The 21,016-nt window shown below is 39.5% G+C and overlaps 2 protein-coding genes across 4 annotated transcripts; one reads left to right on the top strand and one right to left on the bottom strand.

The window, feature by feature from the left end:
- Positions 1–523: 523 nt before the first annotated feature.
- On the bottom strand, positions 524–9,782 carry LOC101161051 (coiled-coil domain-containing protein 3). Its single transcript, XM_004069160.4, has 3 exons — positions 9,188–9,782; positions 7,467–7,641; positions 524–2,680 (listed from the first exon to the last, which is right to left on the bottom strand). Exons 1-3 carry the CDS (start codon positions 9,544–9,546, stop codon positions 2,393–2,395), a joined length of 822 nt encoding a protein of 273 aa, XP_004069208.1. The 5' UTR covers positions 9,547–9,782; the 3' UTR covers positions 524–2,392.
- A 1,249-nt stretch (positions 9,783–11,031) lies between these two features.
- On the top strand, positions 11,032–17,065 carry LOC101170266 (zinc finger protein 77-like). 3 transcript variants are annotated; one of them, XM_011475539.3, is made up of 3 exons: positions 11,175–11,262; positions 13,127–13,163; positions 13,698–17,065. In XM_011475539.3, exon 3 carries the CDS (start codon positions 13,709–13,711, stop codon positions 14,615–14,617), a length of 909 nt encoding a protein of 302 aa, XP_011473841.1. In that variant the 5' UTR covers positions 11,175–11,262; positions 13,127–13,163; positions 13,698–13,708; the 3' UTR covers positions 14,618–17,065. The 3 variants fall into 3 exon arrangements, with proteins under 3 accessions (XP_004069322.1, XP_011473841.1, XP_020559198.1); XM_004069274.4 differs by lacking the exon at positions 13,127–13,163 and having other exon boundaries at positions 11,032–11,262; XM_020703539.2 differs by lacking the exons at positions 11,175–11,262; positions 13,127–13,163 and adding an exon at positions 11,272–11,448.
- Positions 17,066–21,016: the final 3,951 nt, after the last annotated feature.

Below are 21,016 nucleotides of genomic sequence, written 5' to 3' on the forward strand. Positions count from 1 at the left end.
ATCACACTCAGCAGAGCATGTGTGCCAAGAAATATGTATCACGTCTGACTCGAATCAAGTGGCCAAAAAACATTACAATTGAGGTGTAAAACCTTGACTGGAGTTCATCAAACGTTTGCATCATCGCTCTTTCATTGGTCATTAAATTCTGCCAATGAACTGGAACTGATTCTGAAGACATTTCTATGAAAACATCAGTGCTGCAGATGTTGGAGCATGAACTCTCCTGGCCTGTTGATGGCAGGAGTCTCAGGAAACAAAGCTGATTCAAATCCTCACATAAAACTATTTTATAAACTGGTTTGAACACAGAAAAGCTTAAAAAATAACCTTGCAATGATCAATCTGAAACACTCCAAATATTACAGATCACAGCTGCTTCCCTTTAGTCAGTAGTGTAGATGTTCTGTTAGATTTATGAGGCAATAACGTCATCATCTGATGTCCAACAGGAAGCAGCTTTTTAGATTTATAACAAATATACTATGAAGGCATGAAATCATTAGTAATGATTACAGACATCTGGATGTAAAAATGACTTTATTCATGACGCAATTATCGCAGAGCTGATAGATGATCAATGATTTGTTCAGTATGACAACAAATCAATAAACAAAAGCAATGTATGATATATGTCATCTACAAAATTAGCCAGTTTTCTATCTTGACAGCTTAGCAAGATGCTCAGCACCTTGTGTTCAATCGAATAATCAACATACAATGAAAATTTAAAGAGGTACACATCACAAAAAATGATATTTTAACAGGGAAAAAAATTAAACTGAAGGATAAAAATATGATAAAAGAAAGTTTAAGTAAAAATTTGTGACTTTTTTTTAGTGTTCCTAATGTAAAAATCTATTAAAAAGGACAAATTAAAAAGATTATCGCAGCAACTTATAACAGTTTGTGCATGAAAAAGACCTGGAAGTACTCTTTCGACGATTAATCAGTCCATTTTACAAAGCCTTCTTCTTTTTAACACCTTTATGTCTAAACAGGCTGTGCTGTCACTTGAAGAACAACGTATGTTGTGTGTAACCCTTGTGCTTTCCTAGGTATTTTAATGTTGGGAGTTGGGTCATCTAGACCCACTAGACAGTGCGCTGAACCTTTTTTCTTCAATGATTTGTGAACTTCACTGGTGTCCATAGATTACATGAAATCTTTCCACCTTTATCCACCTTTGTCATGATAGGGAGAACACATCAATGCAAGGGTGGAGTCATCTAAGATAGCACAAGGTTTAAAGCTGTATGCAAATGCAATGTTAACATCTTCTCTCACACTTCCATGTCAGCTTGTAAAGTTGAGATAGAAACAAACTCAGGGGTATGTAAAAGTTCCACCAGAGAATATCCTCTGAATCAGCATGTTAGGGCCGCGGCCACATTCACTTTGCTTATTTCTGTGTCAGAGTGGGACCTCTGTGTGTATTTTTTTGTGGATCTTTGTGTCTCTGTTGATCGTTCTGACGTCTTTAGCTCAGCACTCCTCTCCCCTTTTCCTTTAACCTTTAAACCTTAAAAAAGTGAAACAGTCTGGCACTTCAAGCTCTCCATCAAAAACCATTTAGACTTTGCTACTCTAGATTCTTGTGTTCAAAGATTTTAAAAGTTGTGTTGCTAAAGACATTTGATGTGGTTTGCATTCATTGAAGAAAGTTCGGTTTGTGAGAGTTGAAAAGAGGACACGTTACTCCAAAATGATATCAAAATAAAAGTTAATTAGGAGAATTTTATTTTAAAGCCATGTCACACAGCCACTACACACATTTTGAGCATTTTGGTTTATTAAGAATGATGCAGATCATGCGTATTTTACGCAGTTTATGCGCAATTATTACAAATATCTTACGCAATTGTGCGTGAATGTGGCTGTCCATGAACGTTCCATGCATGTCTAACAGACTTTTCACGCATGTCCCACCGATGTATAACTTTTATATTGCATATAAGGCGCACATCAGGTTAAAATTACTTACTTGATGCACAAATCACTAATGAATTAAACAGTGCAATAATCACGCACGGTTCATGTTCTGCTTTGAGAGGTTTATAATTTATACGTCTTTCGTGATTTTAATGTGGTTCATTCATTGGTGAAGATTTCACATAAAGACCGCAACTTTTCTCACTTTTTTCACATATATTCAGGTATGTCCAATTTTTATCCATGCAATATGCACAAAATGCATGTAGTGGTTGTCACATAGAGTCGAGAGGGTCATACACATTTGATGAATGGTGTCCAGCACTCAAAGAGAAAAGACCAAGTTTTCCAAACTTTTTTTTTAAATATAGAAAACATTGAAATTGTGGTTAAATCTTCTGTTTTGATCATTTTTGTTGAATTTTGCTCCCTTATTTCTGCTATAACAGAGAGGAAAACCTTAGGTTTTTAGCTTGAGGACCTTCTTCAGAGGAGTTTTCTTTTGTTCTCGGGTGGTGTCCTGATCAGGGTGGCTGTGTGGGCTCCTTGGCTCGTAGAGCTGCTTTAGGCTCGCAGTCTGATGCTCCTTGCCTGTGTCTCGTTGGGCCTGGCGCAGCAGACGTTTCAGAGTCTTCACCTTCTCCCTCAGATGCCCGTTGGCTTTCTCCAAGGTACGCACTTTCTGGGACAGAGTCCTCACCCGCTCCTCTTCCTCAAACAGAGCCTTCTGCACTGTGGAGCACAGCAGCTGCAGCGAAGAAAAACAACACAATTCCAGATTTTACAATAAAACTATTTACAACAACAGAGAAGAATTAAGAGTGGCTGAATGTTCTAAACTGATTTAAAGATATATTCAGAACAGTAATAAAAGCACATTTAGAAGATCATCTCGTATATTACAGAGCTGCTGCATAAATGTATATGGCAGCTCACTTTGTTTACAGCGGGACTCATTTCCTCATTACACTACTGCATATGCCCAAATGATTCATTCCGACCGAAAGTGTGACCATGTGAACGTTTGTTCTAATTTCTGATCCCATGTACACGGTTGAATTTTAATCCGACCATTGATCCGATCAAGATATTTTGTGCATGTAACCGCAGAGAATTTAGAGCAAACAACATTCAAACCTGAAACAGTGTTGAGGCATGAAGCCCTTTTGCTTTGTTGTATTAGAATAACATGTTGCTTCAAGTTTTTCTTTACATACAAAAAAAAACTAATAGAGGATTAAAAATGTAAACATTTTACTTTGTTTTGATTAAGGCTCTTACTTTATCAACAAATGCTGCTAAACCAATACGATGAGATTTTTGGGAATAAAGTAATAAACCCTTCACCCCTCAGGGCTAAATGCTCAAAAAGCTAAAATCCAAATGTAAGGCTTTAGCCTGCGATGTTCCAAATAAAACACTGATGTGACATCTAATGTATTTATTTATGATGGAGGGTCTGAACAATCTGGCCTTTTTGATACTGGAGTCCTTTGGATAAGTGGAAAAGGAGAAGGCAGCAGGCAAAGAACCAATGTCAACAGCTGGGAAGTCATCCAGGATTTTCTACTGTGTCTACAAATCAGACGTTAAACCATTTTATTTTAAAAAAATAAATAGAAAAACAAGAATGAAATGTTTCAGATTTAACAGGGATGTTGGAGGATTTCCACAAAGGTCTTGGACAATCAAACAGCGTTGTTGTATCCGAGACTAACGTGAAGGAAAATGGAAGAAGAGACGACTTGTTTTGAAGTAATGCTGTAAGATAAAACCAAACACTAGAGAATTAGTGACAGATAAGCAAAAGGCCCGAACCTTTCCTGGGTGAAATGAAATAAGCTCCAGATGTGCATGACTGTTTGCCTTTGTGCTTCAGCTTGGATTTCCTCAGCAGCCTCTACCGCTTCCACATGGACCAGCGGGGAAACTCATGTAAATTCTCTGCCATCAGATAACAACCACTGTGGGTTTGGAGGAAATGTTAAAAATGTGTGTGCCAACCCACATCACTGGTACCATATTACTTATTGTAACATTAGCTGTGGAGTCTTGCCATGTGCGCACAGTTAAAAGCCTGCAGGACTTCTGTGGAAGTTTAAGACTTTAGGGGGAAAGATTGAAGTTTAAGAACTGAACAAAGAAAAGAGTTTTGTCAAGCTTAAAAATGTAATAAGCAACATAAATGTGCTATACATGACTTTGACATGAAACACACAAAAGACCGGCCGTCAGAGGTATGCCAAGATGGCCACAGCGGCTGCAACAAGACGCAACAAAAAATTTGTCAACATTTCTAAGCTGCATTTTTTAAATGTTTGAGGAGCCTGATGCACAACACATGTTCAAATCATGGCTGCAGGACTGTGGAAGCAGTTTTTTTAATTCACTCATTTAATAAAATTGTTTTTATTTTGTTTAGCCTTCGATGTACAGAGCTTTGTTCAGTTTTAATTGTGTTAAAGCACTTCCTAGATAAAGTTGATTATGATGATTTTAAAATATGAAAAAAAAATCATCTGCAATTTAAAAAGCTCTGTGAATAAAAAGAAACACAAATTGCGTGATGTACAAAAGTAAAAATGATCACATTCTTTACTTTCTGCACACAGAGTAATTGTGACTCTTATTTTGAAGCTTTAAAAATGGTGCACAGGAAGAATTTAACGTGTGAAAATAAAAATACAATTAGGTCAATTGTAGGTAACAAAGATGCAGATAAAACAAAAATCAGTTTAATCTGTTTTCTCCAGATTAGCAGCTACCCCGATGCTTCATTAGATTATGCAGTTTATGTTGGAGATCATCAGGATGCAGACACACATGTACAGAGTAGACATATTTTTTTGGGTAAATGTATGATTGACGGTTGTGGAAAAAAACTGGTGAACATTCAGGCTGAAAAAGGGGATTTGGTTCAGCTTCCAAATGACATTTAACCCCTTCAAATTAGTTTTGAAATGCCTTGAGGATAAGAAGCAAAGGTGTTGGAATGGTCTTGATGCAGCCATGACCTCAGGTCGCCTCACTGCAAAAGAAAACTGTTCCTGCTGCATCCGATTTCATTGAGTTCCAACCCCCCACCAACAGTAAATGCTTCATTTCCCAGAATGCTGTTCTGCTGCAGAGACCCTGATTGTCAGGTAAATGCCCTTATCTGTGGAATCCGATCACCCAGGTTTTAACAAGCCCCAGTGCGGCTCCACAACCAGCAGTGGGACACATGATGCATATTTATGGAAGCACCTGCAGCAGTGAGGCATTCTTGAAGTGCCAACTCTCATCCCACATAAAAAACTAAAACTTTAAAACGTTAAGAGGAAGAGTACATTTGTGCAGAGCCTGATTTGGGTTTAACACCTTGTGACGTGAAGGTTATCATAGATTTAGGGTGTATTCTTCAGACACATTTGGGCCGAATCTGAACTCTTCCCCTTACCCCCACATTTAGCTCTCCAAACGCAGAGACAGAGAAAAATAGTGTCTTCAAATTTGGACCTCTCAATGACGTCAGGAGTCATCGGTGAGCTATGTTGGCGCGTAGCTGCCAGTGCACGGAAAATACATAACAACATTAGTTTTATAACTTTAAAAAGCTAAAACAAAACAAAAAGTCACTACTTACATTTAAATGTAAACTTCTGTGCTTCAGAACAGACCCACGTCAAGAAATGTGTTTCTCTTTGGCTGTCCAGCGTGACGCGGATCACCCTCCTGGCGGAGGGATACCCAGCCCCAACTCAAAACGGCTATCCCCTTAACCCTTGTGCTATCTTAGATGACCCCACCCTTACTTTGACGTGTTATTCCTACCATGACAAAGGTGGATAAAGGTGGAAAGATTTCATGTAATCCATGGACACCAGTGAGGATCACAAATCATTGAAGAAAAAAGCTTCAGAGCACTGTCTAGTGGGTCTAGATGACCCAACTCCCAACGTTAAAGTGCCTAGGATAGCACAAGGGTTAAAAAAACAAGCTCGAACACCACTACAGCTCCAAATGCCCTTCGTGTTAAAAGAATCCAGAAAGGTAGGGGACGTATTCGGATTTTCCCTTTGTTCGCTTGAAGTTAACCAGAGTTGGTTTCCCCCCATAATCTATTGAATTCTATTTATTTATGATAATTTATGTTTAAATTTTTCAATTACTGATAAGAAGCCCATCGAGACGACTGTTGTTGTGAATTTGGGCTTCTTCCTCTTTCGGCTTTTCCCATCAGGGGTCGCCACAGCGAACAAGTCGCATGGTAAACTTGGCAATGTTTTACGCCGGATGCCCTTCCTGACGCAACCTTCTCAAACCGGGCTTGGAACCGGCACAGAGGTAGAGAAGGGAACAGGGAGCAGCCCGGAGTCGAACCCTGGTTGCACGGACGGAAGGCGCCGCAAACCAGCACGAGCTAAACCAGCTCCCATCGTTGTTGTGAATTTGGGCTATACAAATAAAATTGAACTGAATAATCCAGAATAAATTGTCAGTCTGAATACACCCAAGCGGACCCTGGTCTGGGACCAGGAACCGTTCTCTGACCCATCTTTCGACGTGGTTTTGTTTAGTTTTCAATTGAACCTCGCTCTGAGTTTCCTCAGTCTCAATAGGCTAAGTGCTCTGAGTGAACCACAACTGGACCAAAACGCCCACTGTAGCAGGGCATTATGGGATGTAAACAGATTAGGAATGTAGCAACCATGACAATAAGGCACAGAAACTCATTGAAATGTGGTTGGATGAACGCAGGCTCACTAGAGCAACTTTTAACGTGATGCACATTGATTCTCGCACTGTTTTTCCAACAATATGTTATAAACACATATCAGCGTACTTTCATAGCCACTGTCCCCTCAGTAACCGCCCTGCAGCATGCAAAGTAGCAAATAATGACGCCTGATGTGTTAAAACACAAGTTCAAAATTGGTCAGTGAAATATAAAGTTTGAATAAGTGAACTATCCCGACAAGGATTGCAAAGCGCAGGACTTCCATTATTCTTTCTCTCGCTGCTTTGGCCCCACCCTCGTAAATCCTGGCCAGCGACTGAAGAGATCCTTAGTCACGTGGTTCGGAACATTCGGCTTCAAGGCAGTCTCAATACAGACAAAATTCAAGGTTCAGGACTCGGTCCGGACCAACGGACTTTTCCAGGCTAACCCTAAATGACCAGCCATCCAGTAGATGAAAGATCATCCAAGAATCATTTAGAATCCTGTGGGAAAACTGCATCCTTACAAACAGAGTCACTTTCACAAGCAAATGTTGCGAGCAATTAATGTCTGCAGTGTTTCACTTAATCATGTATTTAAAGTGGAGAACAAAGACGTAACAATACTAACGGTGCTTATTTACTCAAAGTAGATCTCTATCTTCTTGGTTGTTTCAAATTTAGATGAAATGCTTTGTTTGATGTTGAAAGAATTGGTTGCAAATCTAGAAACTTTAAATATCACCCGTAGAAGTGGCTGCAACCAAATTATGGTTTACAATCAAGTGTTTTGCATTTTGAGACCAGCTCTGCGTTTGTAGATCTCGACCTACCCGGCTGTCCTCCTGGGCCTCCCACTCTGGGGTAAAACTGTGGACTTGAGTTCCCGGAGTGCAGTTAGAAAACTGGAAGAGGCTGGCAAACATGCGGTGGTTCTCTGCCGTATCGGGGAAAATGGCATCCTGGAAGTTCACTCCATGAGGAATCATGTTGTAGTTTTCATCCATCCTGTGAGACAGAAAGTGATTTTGTTGATACAGACTCACAAGCCAAATCAGGAGTCTGAAGGATAAAATTAATAACTATTCTACCCAGAAACACACAAAGAAAGATATGTTTGACACATTGCATCACATGGTTTTTAAATGCACATAATTTTGTCTTAATTATCCTACATTTTCTCAGCCATCTTGAAAAGATTTGTTTTAAATACTGCAGTGAATACACATTTATTCCCAGAAATAATTTCTTAAACAGCATATTTGTTTATGCTGTTGATGACTCTGACTCTGTCTTCCAGATTGGTTAAAATCTTTTAATGTCTTGTAATAATGATCCATTTGTCTCAAACTGTGGAACCTGATGGTGATCCTTGGAACAGTTTTCTCCATTCTGGCTTGGTGACCTACATGATTGAGCGGAGGAACTATTTTGGTCAGGGGAGATGTTTTGGATCAGAAACCAAACTTTTTTTGTGTGACTGCCATGAGAAATGTTCTGTTTTAAACAGTTAATGGAGCTTTTGGGAGTCGATGTTGCTGAGCAGCCACAAAAACACTGTTTTGAAAAGCTGACACATCTGTTTTATCTTTAGGAATCCCACATGAGATGCCTGTAAAACCTGCAACATGTGGGAGTCTTTTCTCACTTATTCAAATTAGAGGATGCTCTGCTGTTGTTGGGTCAAATTCAAGAGGAAAAAATGGCAGTTCCAGCTTAGAGTCCCACTCTGATCCTTTTCTGGTCTATTTATAAAGCGTTCCCAGTGGTCTCTTAATTGTAATGTTGCCATTTTTGACCTAAATTTTAAAAAATCTGTGTCGTTTTCTAGGACATAGTTTCTGCAGAACGGCAGGGGTTCATTGGAAATTCACCTCTGGAAATTCACCTCTCCGTCCCCCTTCCCCTCACCATTTATAAAAAAAGGTTCCTATACTCTCTCCCGCTATCTTACAGCACCTCAGACACCCAAACTAACATTACTGATAAAAACAAAAATAGTGAGAAATATGGGAGCAATTCCAGCTGTAGTTTTGATCCAGATTAAAGCTCAGACGAGGAAAACAAAGACGTTCAAGGATCTATATGTCTGCAAGTGGATGCATAAGAATGGAGAATCACAACTATTTGAATACAGAAATACTAAGAAATGCAATTTCAAGCCTAATTTTCTTTATGTGTGTCCTCTGTCATCAGAAAAATGCCACATGAACATGTTAAAAAACACCATTTTCATTAGAGTGAACCTTTAGAGAAAGGATATGAGAACTCTATAGATAGATCTGAAAACTAATACACGTTTTCTTGAAGGAAGTTTGCTAAAAAGTAACATGAAAAAAGATGTAAACAGAGAAATTTGCCAAATGAAAAAAAACTGCAAAGAAGACTAACTGCAATAAGCTGTCAATAAATAATTTTACATTTTAAAGACTACAAATAAATTTAAGCTCAAGCTTAAAATGAGGCTTCCGTCATAAACAACAGCTATCCAGGTGTGAAGCCACACCTTATCAGTTTATTTTATGAATGACCTGATGATCAAATTTGCCGTCACCTGAGAAAGAAGTAGTAGTTGTTGTTGCTGGTGACGCTGTAGGAGACGCACGGCAGGTATCCCAGGCCGCTGACATTGAACCTGGAGCCGGCGGGGACCTCCAGCATGCTGCCCCACGCCTGGTCGCACAGGAGCTCGATCTCGGCGGAGAAGAGCAGGTCGGTGTCGTGCTGCCACGGCAGGTAGTTGTAAACGCTGTAAGACTCTTTGTGCAGAGCCAGCACTTTGGCAAAAACGATGATCTCCGCCAGCTCCGCGCGGCACGCTTCCGTCTGGGGTCTCCAGTCGTGGGGGAGCTGACACCCCCAGCTGTCCCCGGGGGAGACGGAGCTGACAAGAAACACCAAAATGATCCACATGATGATGGGACGGAGGGGACACGTCCTGCGTCAAAACGCACGCTTGGTGGTGGTGATGGATGAAAACAAAAAAAAGATGTAGAATTGAAAAATAAAAAAGGACAGCAAACCCGCCACACCTACGTTCCCTTTTACAGCATTTGTTCTCCAAGTGGACCTTTTTTTGTTGGATGGTTCCACAGAACAAAGCACCCACGGGCAGCGCGTCCCGCAGTCCTGCTGCTTTTTCAGTAGCCACTAGTGTAGTGGATCGAGCAGAATCCCCTGAAAAAAAAGAAAAAATCAAAATAATATCTAAATTAAAGCAGTTTCCTTTGCATGAATATTGTTGTTTTATTGCGTTATTTAAGTAAACAAAAACAACAGTCAGTTAGTCCTCTAACTTTACAAAGACATCACTGGCGCCATCTAGTGTTCAGCTTCAGCTTAACGACAGTGACCTGTTCAAACGTTTCGACTCGGTTGTTCAAAGATGCTGGAGTCAGAACCTGTCATTTTGACAACACTGACGCTTTCACTGACATAAAAACTTGCTTTTGGACATCAGATGATCCATCTTGATTAAAGGACTTGCTTTTGTGTGACTGACTTTCCATTTTGAGAGAGTGACTCACTCTTGCAAGTTTGCACTGTTGTGAGAAAGGCCTTAGCAGTGCTGCAAACTTTAATACTGTCGTGTAAAAAACATCGAAGTGACAGAGAAAAACTGTATCAGCATTTGTGTGCACACATTAGTTTTTTGTGGTTACAAATTCATTTGTGGCCACAGAATACTACAAGTTGGCGTTTGGTGTGCAAAAATTAGTTGGCTATTTTGTTGCGGGTGTTAAAGATACTAAAGTATTGATTTGTTTGGCCACAAAATACTTATTGTGTGCATAGGATGCGAGTAAACTGTGGCCACAGAAGGCTAATTTCTGTAGATAAAATTCAAATAAAATGCTAGTATTTTGCTATGAAACAGAAAACTAATTTGTGTGCACAAAATACTAATTTGTAGCCACAAATTCTTTATTTGAGGGAATATTTTAATTTATTTACTATTTTTAATGTCATATGGCTCAGTAACATAAAAAACATTTGAGAAAGGATAAGAATAAAAGGAAATAAAGCAATATGTGCAAATATGATTAAAGTCTCACTCCAATCATCTGTTGAAAAAGCGTTTCCAGTGGTCTTTTCTAATGATACATATATGCCCTCCATTATCAGAAAAATGCCGCAAGAGCATGTTAAAAAAACATGATTTTCATTGGAATGGGTCTTTAAAGCACTGAAAATACCCCAACAGAATATGGGAGTTTGAACGCTTTGCAAAGTGAAAGTTTAAGTTTTAAATAAATTAGACCTTTTAAACTCTATTATGATATATGTAGGTGTTAAATTAGTTTAAACATGATCAACACTTTGGTGGGGCGCACCTTCAGCGGCTGAGGAGGAAACAAATCCAGGTCACGTGACAAGGTCTCGTACCTTTTTTTTTTTTTTTTTGGTCCATTTTGGATGAAAACAAGAGCTCGTGCAGCCCTCAAAAGATGACTAAATTACAGTTTCTTAACGTCTTCTTGACTGAACGTCTCATGCTGGCTGCACAGGAGATTTATAAGTCTGTGGAGGACACGATTCTGGAGTATCAGGAGGAGATAGCGATCCGGGAGCGGGAGAACGACCATCTCAGACGGAGGCTGCGAGACGCTGGCATTGAGATATGGCCAGGTTAGCTAACGGTGCCGCTCGGCTCCTGTGCAGGAGTTGCATTAAAAGTTTATTCGATGACGTCGCCGGCTTGCACGTCAACAGTGACTCGTTAATCATCATTAGGAGCAGAGGGCGGTCCCGCCGAATCAACTGTCAGGCTCGTGAGCCGAACTGCGCTGCTGCGGAGCGGCTAGCATGATGCTAGTATGTAGCATGATGCTAGCATGTAGCATCTACCTTTGTTCGTTAGCCCGGCAGCTTGCTAACCTGAAAATATACCATTTCTGCAGAGGCGATCCGCTTTTCCCGGATAAAATTCACATTTGCGTGCATGCTAAAGCTTACACTTTACATTTTTAAGGATTTATTGTTGCAGAACTCATGCTAGCATAAACTGCTACCAGAAATTAATCATGTTTTCCACCAGCTCTTTAAAGCCTGTAAGTTTGGAGAAAAGGGATTAGCTTTGTAAATGGGTTCATTATTTTAGTTAAGATCCAGTTACAGCTCCTTCAGTTGTTTGGAAAAGCCTGAAAAGGATCCCGAACTGTTACTATAGATGTTACTATTGGGGCAGTAATATACCATCGCAAGGAAGGGGCCCTTTAAACTGATGTTTATTACTTCTACACCCATGAGGGAAGCAGGGTCAAAGGTTATTTCACGTATTACAATTACAATTTAAAAGAAAAAAAAATTGAACAGAACAACTTTAAATATATTGATACATATTAACATGTATCTATGTTGTTGTCAAGTCTTATGATTCTATGATTTTTGTTCATTTGGAAATTGGAAGTGGTTTATTTCAAGCAATCAAAACAAAATACAATAAGAAAGCCTAACAACATGCATATCCATACACATTCAAGTAGTAGTATCTTTTTCATCCAATTTTTTGGTATATTATTTGAATTATTCAAATACCCATTCAGATTTTGTTGTAATTGTGAAGGAATAAAAGAGGCAAATCATTCTGTTTTTTTTCTTATTCCCTTTTTGTATAAGTTGTTTTATTTAAATGTTACATATTATTATCTTTTTTTCTCAATAGTGTTTTGAATAAACAAATGAGGTAAACAAACAAAATGACACTAAAAGAGGTGACCGGTAATGTAAACTTAACTCTAAATATTTTGCATTTTTTAATATTATGTCAAGGTAATACAAAAATGGTACAACTAGTAAATATAAATACAATATAAATACATTTACAAAAACAATGTTAATTTCGGGATCTAGAGAGTACGCATTAGCTTTTATTCATTTATTTATTATAAAAAAATAAGATGCTGATGGAAAAAAACATAAATGTTCATAGTTCACCTAGGTACGTTAGTTTTTATTTTTGACAACTTTTATTTTTATTTACTCTGGATATTTACAACTGTTTTATCATTTAACCCTTGTGCCATCTTAGATGACCCACCCTCACATTGACGTGTTATCCCTACCATGACAAAGGTGGAAAGATTTCATGTAATCCATGGACACCAGTGAAGATCACAAATCATTGAAGAAAAAAGGTTCAGAGCACTGTCTAGTGGGTCTAGATGACCCAACTCCCAACGTTAAAGTGCCTAGGATAGCACAAGGGTTACGATGATTGAAGTTTTCATTCATCATTGTGCTTTGATAACAGAATATAAATGATCAGCTGTAGTCTTGAAGAGCTAAAAAATGGGTTTTTGTCACTTCAGATTTTCTTAGTTTGTTAAATCAACATTATCCCACTATTAATGTTAATGATAGCATTTCCACATTTTTTCATTCAGGTTGTTTCATTCAGAATTCTTCAAGTTCAGCTGAATCTTGAACTCTTTGTGGATTTTCCTTAGCTAGTTTCCTGAGGATCTTTTTTTTTTTTTTGTATCACCACCAGATCTCCTGTTTTCACGGTTCTCTCTGCTGCTTTAAAGGTGAAGTTAATCACCAAATTACTCACACTCATGGCAAATTTAGACTTAACGTCATTTTTATTCAACTGGCAAGTTTCTCCATGATTGTTAATGGCAAAGGCGTCTCTGGGAACGTCATAAGACAAAGTCCTACAGACATAATTTTCAAACCAAACCTCAACTTTTGTAAAATTCTGCACAAAAAATGACCCATTTAAACAGAGGGTATAAATAATTTTGGGCTAGACTATGAAAGAGAATATTTTAGTTTAGTTTTCAGAGATTTCATAGAAGAGAAGCAGTGCACTGTTGGACAGTTTTAGAGACACATTTTGTCCATTGAGAATGACCCACAAACAACATTAGACAAATGTAAGATATTTCGTTAAAGCTTACCTTAGTTAGTTAACGTTTTCTGTTATTCCCATTGGGGTTTGAACTTGGATTGATCATGATAGTATCTTTCTAAGAAAAGATTTGTAATAAAAGTTGCCGTTTGAGCTGCATCCTGATCATATGCTGGCGTTGATGGTCTTCCTGCTTCTGTCTTCCCAGACCGGCCGTCCATGTCGCTGTTAGAAGAGGAAGACGGTGAGCATCCACGTCGCGAGTGGAGTCCCAGCATGGGCCACGAAGAGCGCATCCCTCTGCAGATCAAGGACAAGAGGGATCTGCGCGGCAACCAGGGCAACGATCAGCTTCGGAACCACGGCTCCTGCAGCACGCCTGATAATATGTTCACTCCAGCACGCGTCGCTAATGACTACCCCCGGGAGGGGCCCCACGCGTCCAGCCTTCCTCAGAACCAAGGAGTAGAGAACAGAGAAAGAGATGCTGGATCCAGAGGCCCTTCGAGGCACGTGAAGGCGGAGAGCGGATGCGGCCACAGAGGCTCCAGTTCCTCCAGCGGTGGCGCTCAGCCCCTCGCACCTGTCAATCCAAACTGCTCGAACGAGAACAACATTGACATCATCGGGGTGGAGAACGGAGGACAGATGGTTGGTGCTAAAGGGGCTGTTAATGGAGCTAGCAGAGGACAAGCCCCTCTCATGCGTAGCCAAGGGGCCAATGCTGTGGACTGCCCCCATCAGAAATCCCCCCTGCAGGGTCACATGTCATCTTTCTGTTGTAAAGTGTGCGGTGAGGCATTCAGCCACGTCGGGCATTTGCACGTGCACGTGCAGGTGCACACTCGGGAAAAGCCCTACCGCTGCGGCGTTTGCGGGAAATGCTGCAGCTCCTCCGGCAGGCTGCAGGAGCACCAGCGGAGCCACACCGGAGAAAAACCTTTCCGCTGTCAGATTTGTGGAAAAGGCTTCACTCAGATGGCTCACTTGAAGGTCCACATGAGGATCCACACCGGCGAGAAGCCCTACAGCTGTCCCGTGTGCGGCAAGTGCTTCAGCCGCTCCGACAAAATCAAACGGCATCTTCAGACCCACAGTCGAGAGGGAACTTATTTCTCAGGACAATGACGAGACTTTCCTTCCTGTTCAGATAAAGGAATTCTGCAAATGACGGGAACTTTTTTGACAATTTCAGTGCTTCAATAGAATTTGTTATAGCCACTTTAGTACGTCACTTTTGTATGGAGTGTTAAATCCCTGACACAGGGCTTTATTAATGTAGCTGTTTCTGCGGTCTTCCACACTCGCCTTGAAACAAATGTGAGGACGTTCAGCACATCACACTGTCAGGTTTTAGGCTCATTTTCTCAATTCGGTAGCATTGTTTTAACAAAACACACTGTCTGCATTTGATAAAAAAACAAAAAACCTTGGTAGCGGTTGGGCTGGGCGATAAATCAGTTTTATTGATACATTTAAATTTGCTGTTTAAGAAGAGTTTTTTTGTGTGGAAAATCTGGATTTTGTTTTCCTCTCTGCTCTTTAAGCATGTTGTTGTTGGCAGTAAGGTCAGTCCAGCGGTTCTATGGAACTGGTTCTGTTTAGTGACTTCAGACGTGGACCATCAAACAGAACGCTGCAAAATCAGTTTGAAGGTTGTTGGAAGCAAAAGAGGGTTTTGATTTAACACCTGAAGCAGAAGCACAATGTCGAATGCGATAAGCGTTTCTCTCTACGCGACGCTCAAGCGAACAGCAGCTCACAAACGCCTGCAGCGCTGTTTCACCGGCACTTTTACGGCCTGTATGGAGTCAAACTTTGAATTTGGGTCTTAACTCCCAAAGGAGATGTTAAAATATAAGTTTTTGTTAAATATATTTTTGTTAAAGAAAGTTAAGAGAGAAAGAAAAAAAAAATTTGGTGTGAAAAAAATCAGATTTTCTTTTTTTTTTTTTGTCCATCTCGCCCAGCTCTAAGTTAAATTTCAAGAACTGATTCAGTTTTAGCCCGAAACCTTCAGAATGAATCTGAACGCTGCATTACGAAGTGAGACGTTGGTCTAAACGAAGAACAAATGTTCTGATGTCCACCTGGATCTTAATGAAGCTCAAAACCTCGTGCATTGTCTAAGGAAATATACGTGTTTGTGTACATCCTGACATTTAGATGCTTCTTATTACGATTAAAGCTGTGAAACTAACACAAACACACCAAATGATGCCTGGAGAACTGTTCTGATTCAGGTTCACTCTAACCAGATGACTTCTTATTCAGTATTAAGGACAAACAGTTTTATATAAACATTTGGATGTAAATTCAAAATAAATCTTTTGATCAGAAAACCATAAAATAACTCAAGAAAACAGAAATACAGGTTCTCTGCTGCAGGTCCACAGACCTGTTTATGAGAAAACCAAACTTATTGAAGTTAATTACTCTTTTAGTTTGTTTCAAACATTGGACCCCACCAATAGGGCCATGTCACCCTTGTGCTATCCTAGGCACTTTAACGCTGGGAGTGAGTAAGGGTGGGGTCATTTAAGATAGCACAAGGGTTACATGTACTTTGGTATGATAAGTTATGAAACATTAACCATTGTGCTATCTTATGACCCCACCCTGCCATTGATGTGTTCTCCCTACCATGACAAAGGTGGATAAAAGTGGAAAGATTTCATGTAATCCATGGACACCAGTGAAGATCACAAATCATTGAGGAAAAAAGCTTCAGAGCACTGTCTAGTGGGTCTAGATGACCCAACTCCCAATGGTAAAGTGCCTAGGATAGCACAAGGGTTAAGGAAAAAAGGTACTTTTTATTCGGATCAACAGACTCGTTTCTGCTGGCATCCATGTTTGTTTCTGCAGCGTTCATTTAAAAAGTAAATCAGTATTATTGATTTATTATTTTAAACGTTCAGTGAAAATACTCTTGTTGGAGGAACAGTACTTGGAAAAAGCAAAGGTTGATCAAGACCAAACAGAAAGCTGGACTTTGTCGCAAAGCCACCGCCACGCCACATCATCAGTGTTTGTTGTTATGCACAAATTCCACGGGAGACTTTTTGAAGGTCTTTGTGAAATATTTTGGATGCTGCTGTTTGTCCTCCTGACCCACTTTTTGTTCAGAACCTCATGCACTAAAAAGGGCCGAACAGTATTAACTACACCATTCTGTGTTTTTGCTTGTACGTATTTGTGTCTTTGATAAAAAAAACACATTGACTGAGGAAAACACGTGCTCTTCATGATCCTGTAACAGAACCTGGTTTCTCCACTCAGGATGAAGGCTGCGTTCAGAAACATGTTTGGATTTCAGAAACACTTCAACTCTGGGTTTGTGGCTTTTCAAACGAGTCCGTTTAGTGTAGAACTAAGTGTGATAGTAACATTTAGTTCACACAAACTGACTGAACCATGATGTGCGTTGTATCCGTCACAGTCGGTTCTCTGCAAGTTTTCAGCATCCTGACCAAAGCGGACACCTTCACGTCTTTCCATCACTCGTGTTTTACTGTACAGCCTAACATCCTGACGTATTCAAATGTATTTTTAATAAAGTAGCAATTGAGCATATTAATGTCTCTCTTTGTCAGTGTGCAGCATTTATAACAGAGATCAAATACAGAATAATTCACGGTCATTTATTTTAGTTTACCTTCTTTTCTGCACGATGCAAAACCGCTGCAGGACTTTTACAATAAAGTGCAGTAACACATATATACCACTTGGTGGGGCTCTTTCCATTTCCCTGTTTTCTTTCTGACAACCAAACATGCAAATGAGCTTGAGCTAAAACCATTTTCTGAATCATCCTTGTGTTTTTTGTTTCACAAAAGCATAACCCTTGGGCTATCTTAGATGACCCCACTCTTACATGACAAAGGTGGATAAAGGTGGAAAGATTTCATGTAATCCATGGACACCAGTGAAGTTCACAAATCATTGAAGAAAAAAGGTTCAACACACTGTCTAGTGGGTCTAGATGACCCAACTCCCAATGTTAAAGTGCCTAGGATAGCACAAGGGTTAAAATAAACAGCATTCACGGAACTAAATATATACGTGCAACTTAATGAAAGTTTAAGGATTGAATCCACTAATTCTGCAATGTGTAAAGGGGTGTCAATTAATATAAATAAGAATATGTATCACTATATATAACATTTTTAAAGTAAGTCAAGAAATAGAAGGTAAGTGCACCCTTACAGCTCCTAAAGAAATGAAAAGTACAAATGTGCTGTTATTTAACCCTAATAATTATCTAAGATAGCACAAGGGTTATCCACCTTTGCCATGGTAGGGAGAACACGTCAATGTAAGGGTGGGGTCATCTAAGATAGCACAATGGTTATAATGATAAATGGCCTAAACTTGCTTTATGGTCCAAAGTGCTTTACAGTTTGTCCCATTAATCCATGCACACACATATTCACACAATGATGGCGGTTCTGCTGTCTTCCAACCTCAACCACCAGAAGCAATATGGAATTCTGTTTTTTGCCAAAGGACACTTCGACACATGGCAGGAACCAAACCGAGGATCGTCAGAGGTCAACCGCTCCACCTCTGCACCATATCTGCGCTATCTTTTATAAAACCCTTATGCTATCTTAGATGACCCCACCCTTACATTGACGTGTTCTCCCTACCATGACAAAGGTGGATAAAGGTGGAAAGATTTCATGTAATCCATGGACACCAGTGAAGATCACAAATCATTGAAGAAAAAAGGTTCAACACACTGTCTAGTGGGTCTAGATGACCCAACTCCCAACGTTAAAGTGCCTAGGATAGCACAAGGGTTACAGACCCACTCCAATAAAAATTCAGTTTTTACCGTGTTCCTGTGGTATTTTTGTCATTATGGAGGACATATATGAAAACCCTTCTAAGAATTTATTCAAGTTTTTTTGTGAATTAGTGGCAGACAAAAAAAATCTTATTTAATAAATGTGTGCTTGTCACATACAAACTAAAATCAACAAGTTCCCTGCTCCTCTGCTTTAATCTGATGCATCCACTTTCAAACAAATCCATCTTTGTTTTCCTCGTCTGAGCTGGCATCTGGTTCAAAACTGTACGGCTGGAAAACTCCAATATTGCTCGCTATTTTTGTTGCACTGCTAATGTTGTTTGGGGGTGTGAGGGGCTGTAAGCTAGCGGGACAGTGTGCTGCTCCCTGTCTGCTTTATCCCTCGCTCATAACCCCCAGTGTAATCATGATGTGCATTGATCAGATATCTTCCGCTTATCTTAGTGTCAAAATTTCACTCTTGGATGTAACATTTGTCTTTACAGCAGATCTAGCATAAATGTTATGAAGCTTAAAATCATAACCAACTCAAATTAGCAGCTTGGCACTTGTATCCGCTTACTTTCTTCCCCTCTCCTTTTTTTTTCTTTTTTACACTTTCCCCCTCTCTCTTCCCTCTGTAAGAAAAGAAAATATATATTAAAAACATAGTGTGATAAATATATATATTTATAATTTAAAAAAAACAAAAAACAAACAAAAGGGATTTATACAAATATACACCTTGGCCATCAGAAAATACATAACCCCTCATTGGAATCTGTCCATAAGGCCTTCAGCTCTTATCTGTTTGCTTGGTTGTTTGACAGGACAAGTTGGAGAGAAAAAAGAAAAGGAAAGTATTTTGGGAAATGAGGGCACGTTTACTCCACGCCAACAGTCCCGCCCACAGCTCAGAGATGAATTTCTGACGAACTACTGCCACACTGTGAGAAACTATGTCCAAGAAAGGAAAACAGGTTTTTGGAATTTGCCTAAAGACACCTCGGGGAACGATTTCAAAATAGAATTCAAAATAGAATTCAAAAAATGACTGAACAATTTCTTGTTTGATTTGGTTAGAATCCAGTTTGAGTTTCTGATGATGAAGAGCTGACGGCCCGCTGCTTTGCCTTTACATACAGTGTCTAACTGCTCTGATTAGAAATCAGGATTTGGCAGACTTTTAACAGTCTTGCCTTGGCGTGAATTTTCACTCCTTGACAGTAAACTTTTGGCAAACATCTAACTGTGGAATCTGACAGCAGAATGTTTACAAAAAGGTTGATGATAGCTGTGATCTTTTCACTCATCTTACTGCTCTAATAAACTACCCAAGAGCTGCTTCTGTGCTGGTGCTCACACTATTTAACCCAATGATCTGCTGCACCTTTCTGCAATGTACAATGTTTTTCCCTTTGAAGTTTTATAATGGGACTTCAATCCGGGCCTTTTTTTGAGCATTAGGATGACAAATGTTAAATGATATCTTACACTTGGACTCTGATCAGGCACAAAATCTTAGAGGAAGCTGTCCCTGGATGGTGATGGTGGGCAGAAAAAAGGTGCAGCATGAGGTGGAGGAGGGCGTGCATAAAAGTCTGCAAAAAGTGAGGTTAAGATTAAACGGAAACATATTTTTACCAGCAGACAAAAGCAAGAGAAACCCCTTTTGGACCACAGAAGAGAGCTGGATAAAGAATAAATGTGTGAAAATGGGGGCAGCATAAGGCGCTACAAACAGGAAAACAACTCATTTGAGTTTAAGGAGGAGTTCAGTGACCTGCCATACAATATTACTTGTCTGTTCAAAACACTTTTGAAAGTTATTACTCACTTTAAAACTTTAAAAAACAATTTTATTTAGATATTTTATACATTTATTTTTCAAATTTGCACTTTGAAATCACTTCACACTGTTTGAAAATGTCTTCAAAAGAAACAAAAAGTAAATTACATGAACAGGGAGAACTGGGTTAAATATTTGTGGGGCTTTTTAGCTGTCCTACCATCTTTTGATGCACCTTCAGGATTTCTGTGACAGTGCAGAGATGCAGAGAAAGCACATTTTATTACTTTTGTGTGCAAAATGTCCCTGGAGGTTAAACCCTCTAATGATGACATCATAGTCCATCAGTGCGTTACAGCAGGGTTCATCAATATTCTATGAAGTAATCACAGCTTCAGGGTCAGGCATCTGCATGAACAGATGGATGAGATTCTTCTGCAGAGAACGGTCCTTGTAATGCAAAGATCAAGAGAAAATTTGATGCATTTTATTACTCAAACATCTTCATGCGACTCCAGAACTGCAGAGTAATTATGTTGGGCAATCAAGCACACCAGATCATTTGCAATAACAGATTATCTTCTCATTGAAGGAGCCAGACAAGAAGGAATTTAAAACCTCAATCTAAAATATTCCCCATCAAAAAGTATCTGCAAAAGCAGAACCTGCTTTGTGATGTTCCTCACAATCTTAGACAACACTAACACACACACACACACACAAAATCAAACTTCACAAAACATTTCACCAATATTGCTTTAAAGAGTGTTTTTTTCCCCCTTCTTTCTTGTATCTTTATCAATGGAAATTTCTTATCCTTCCAGGTTACAGTGATCCTAAAATGTACTCACTTATTTCTTCTTTCTTTGACAGGTTCTTTCTCGTTTGAACAACTTCTCTTGATGTTTTATTAGTAGATGTAAAAAAGGAAACTCCCTGAAAA

Source organism: Oryzias latipes, chromosome 5 (assembly GCF_002234675.1).
Source record: "Oryzias latipes chromosome 5, ASM223467v1".
Taxonomy (NCBI): Eukaryota; Metazoa; Chordata; class Actinopteri; order Beloniformes; family Adrianichthyidae; genus Oryzias; species Oryzias latipes.

Coding starts and splice junctions, on each gene's coding strand:
- LOC101161051 (XM_004069160.4), bottom strand. CDS start 9,546: ATGTGGATCATTTTGGTGTTTCTTGTCAGCTCCGTCTCCCCCGGGGAC. Junction 7,642..9,187: donor AACTACTACTTCTTTCTCAG/GTGACGGCAAAT, acceptor TCTGTCTCACAG/GATGGATGAAAACTACAACA. Junction 2,681..7,466: donor AGGCCCAGGAGGACAGCCGG/GTAGGTCGAGAT, acceptor TCTTCGCTGCAG/CTGCTGTGCTCCACAGTGCA.
- LOC101170266 (XM_004069274.4), top strand. CDS start 11,082: ATGACTAAATTACAGTTTCTTAACGTCTTCTTGACTGAACGTCTCATG. Junction 11,263..13,697: donor TGGCATTGAGATATGGCCAG/GTTAGCTAACGG, acceptor CTGTCTTCCCAG/ACCGGCCGTCCATGTCGCTG.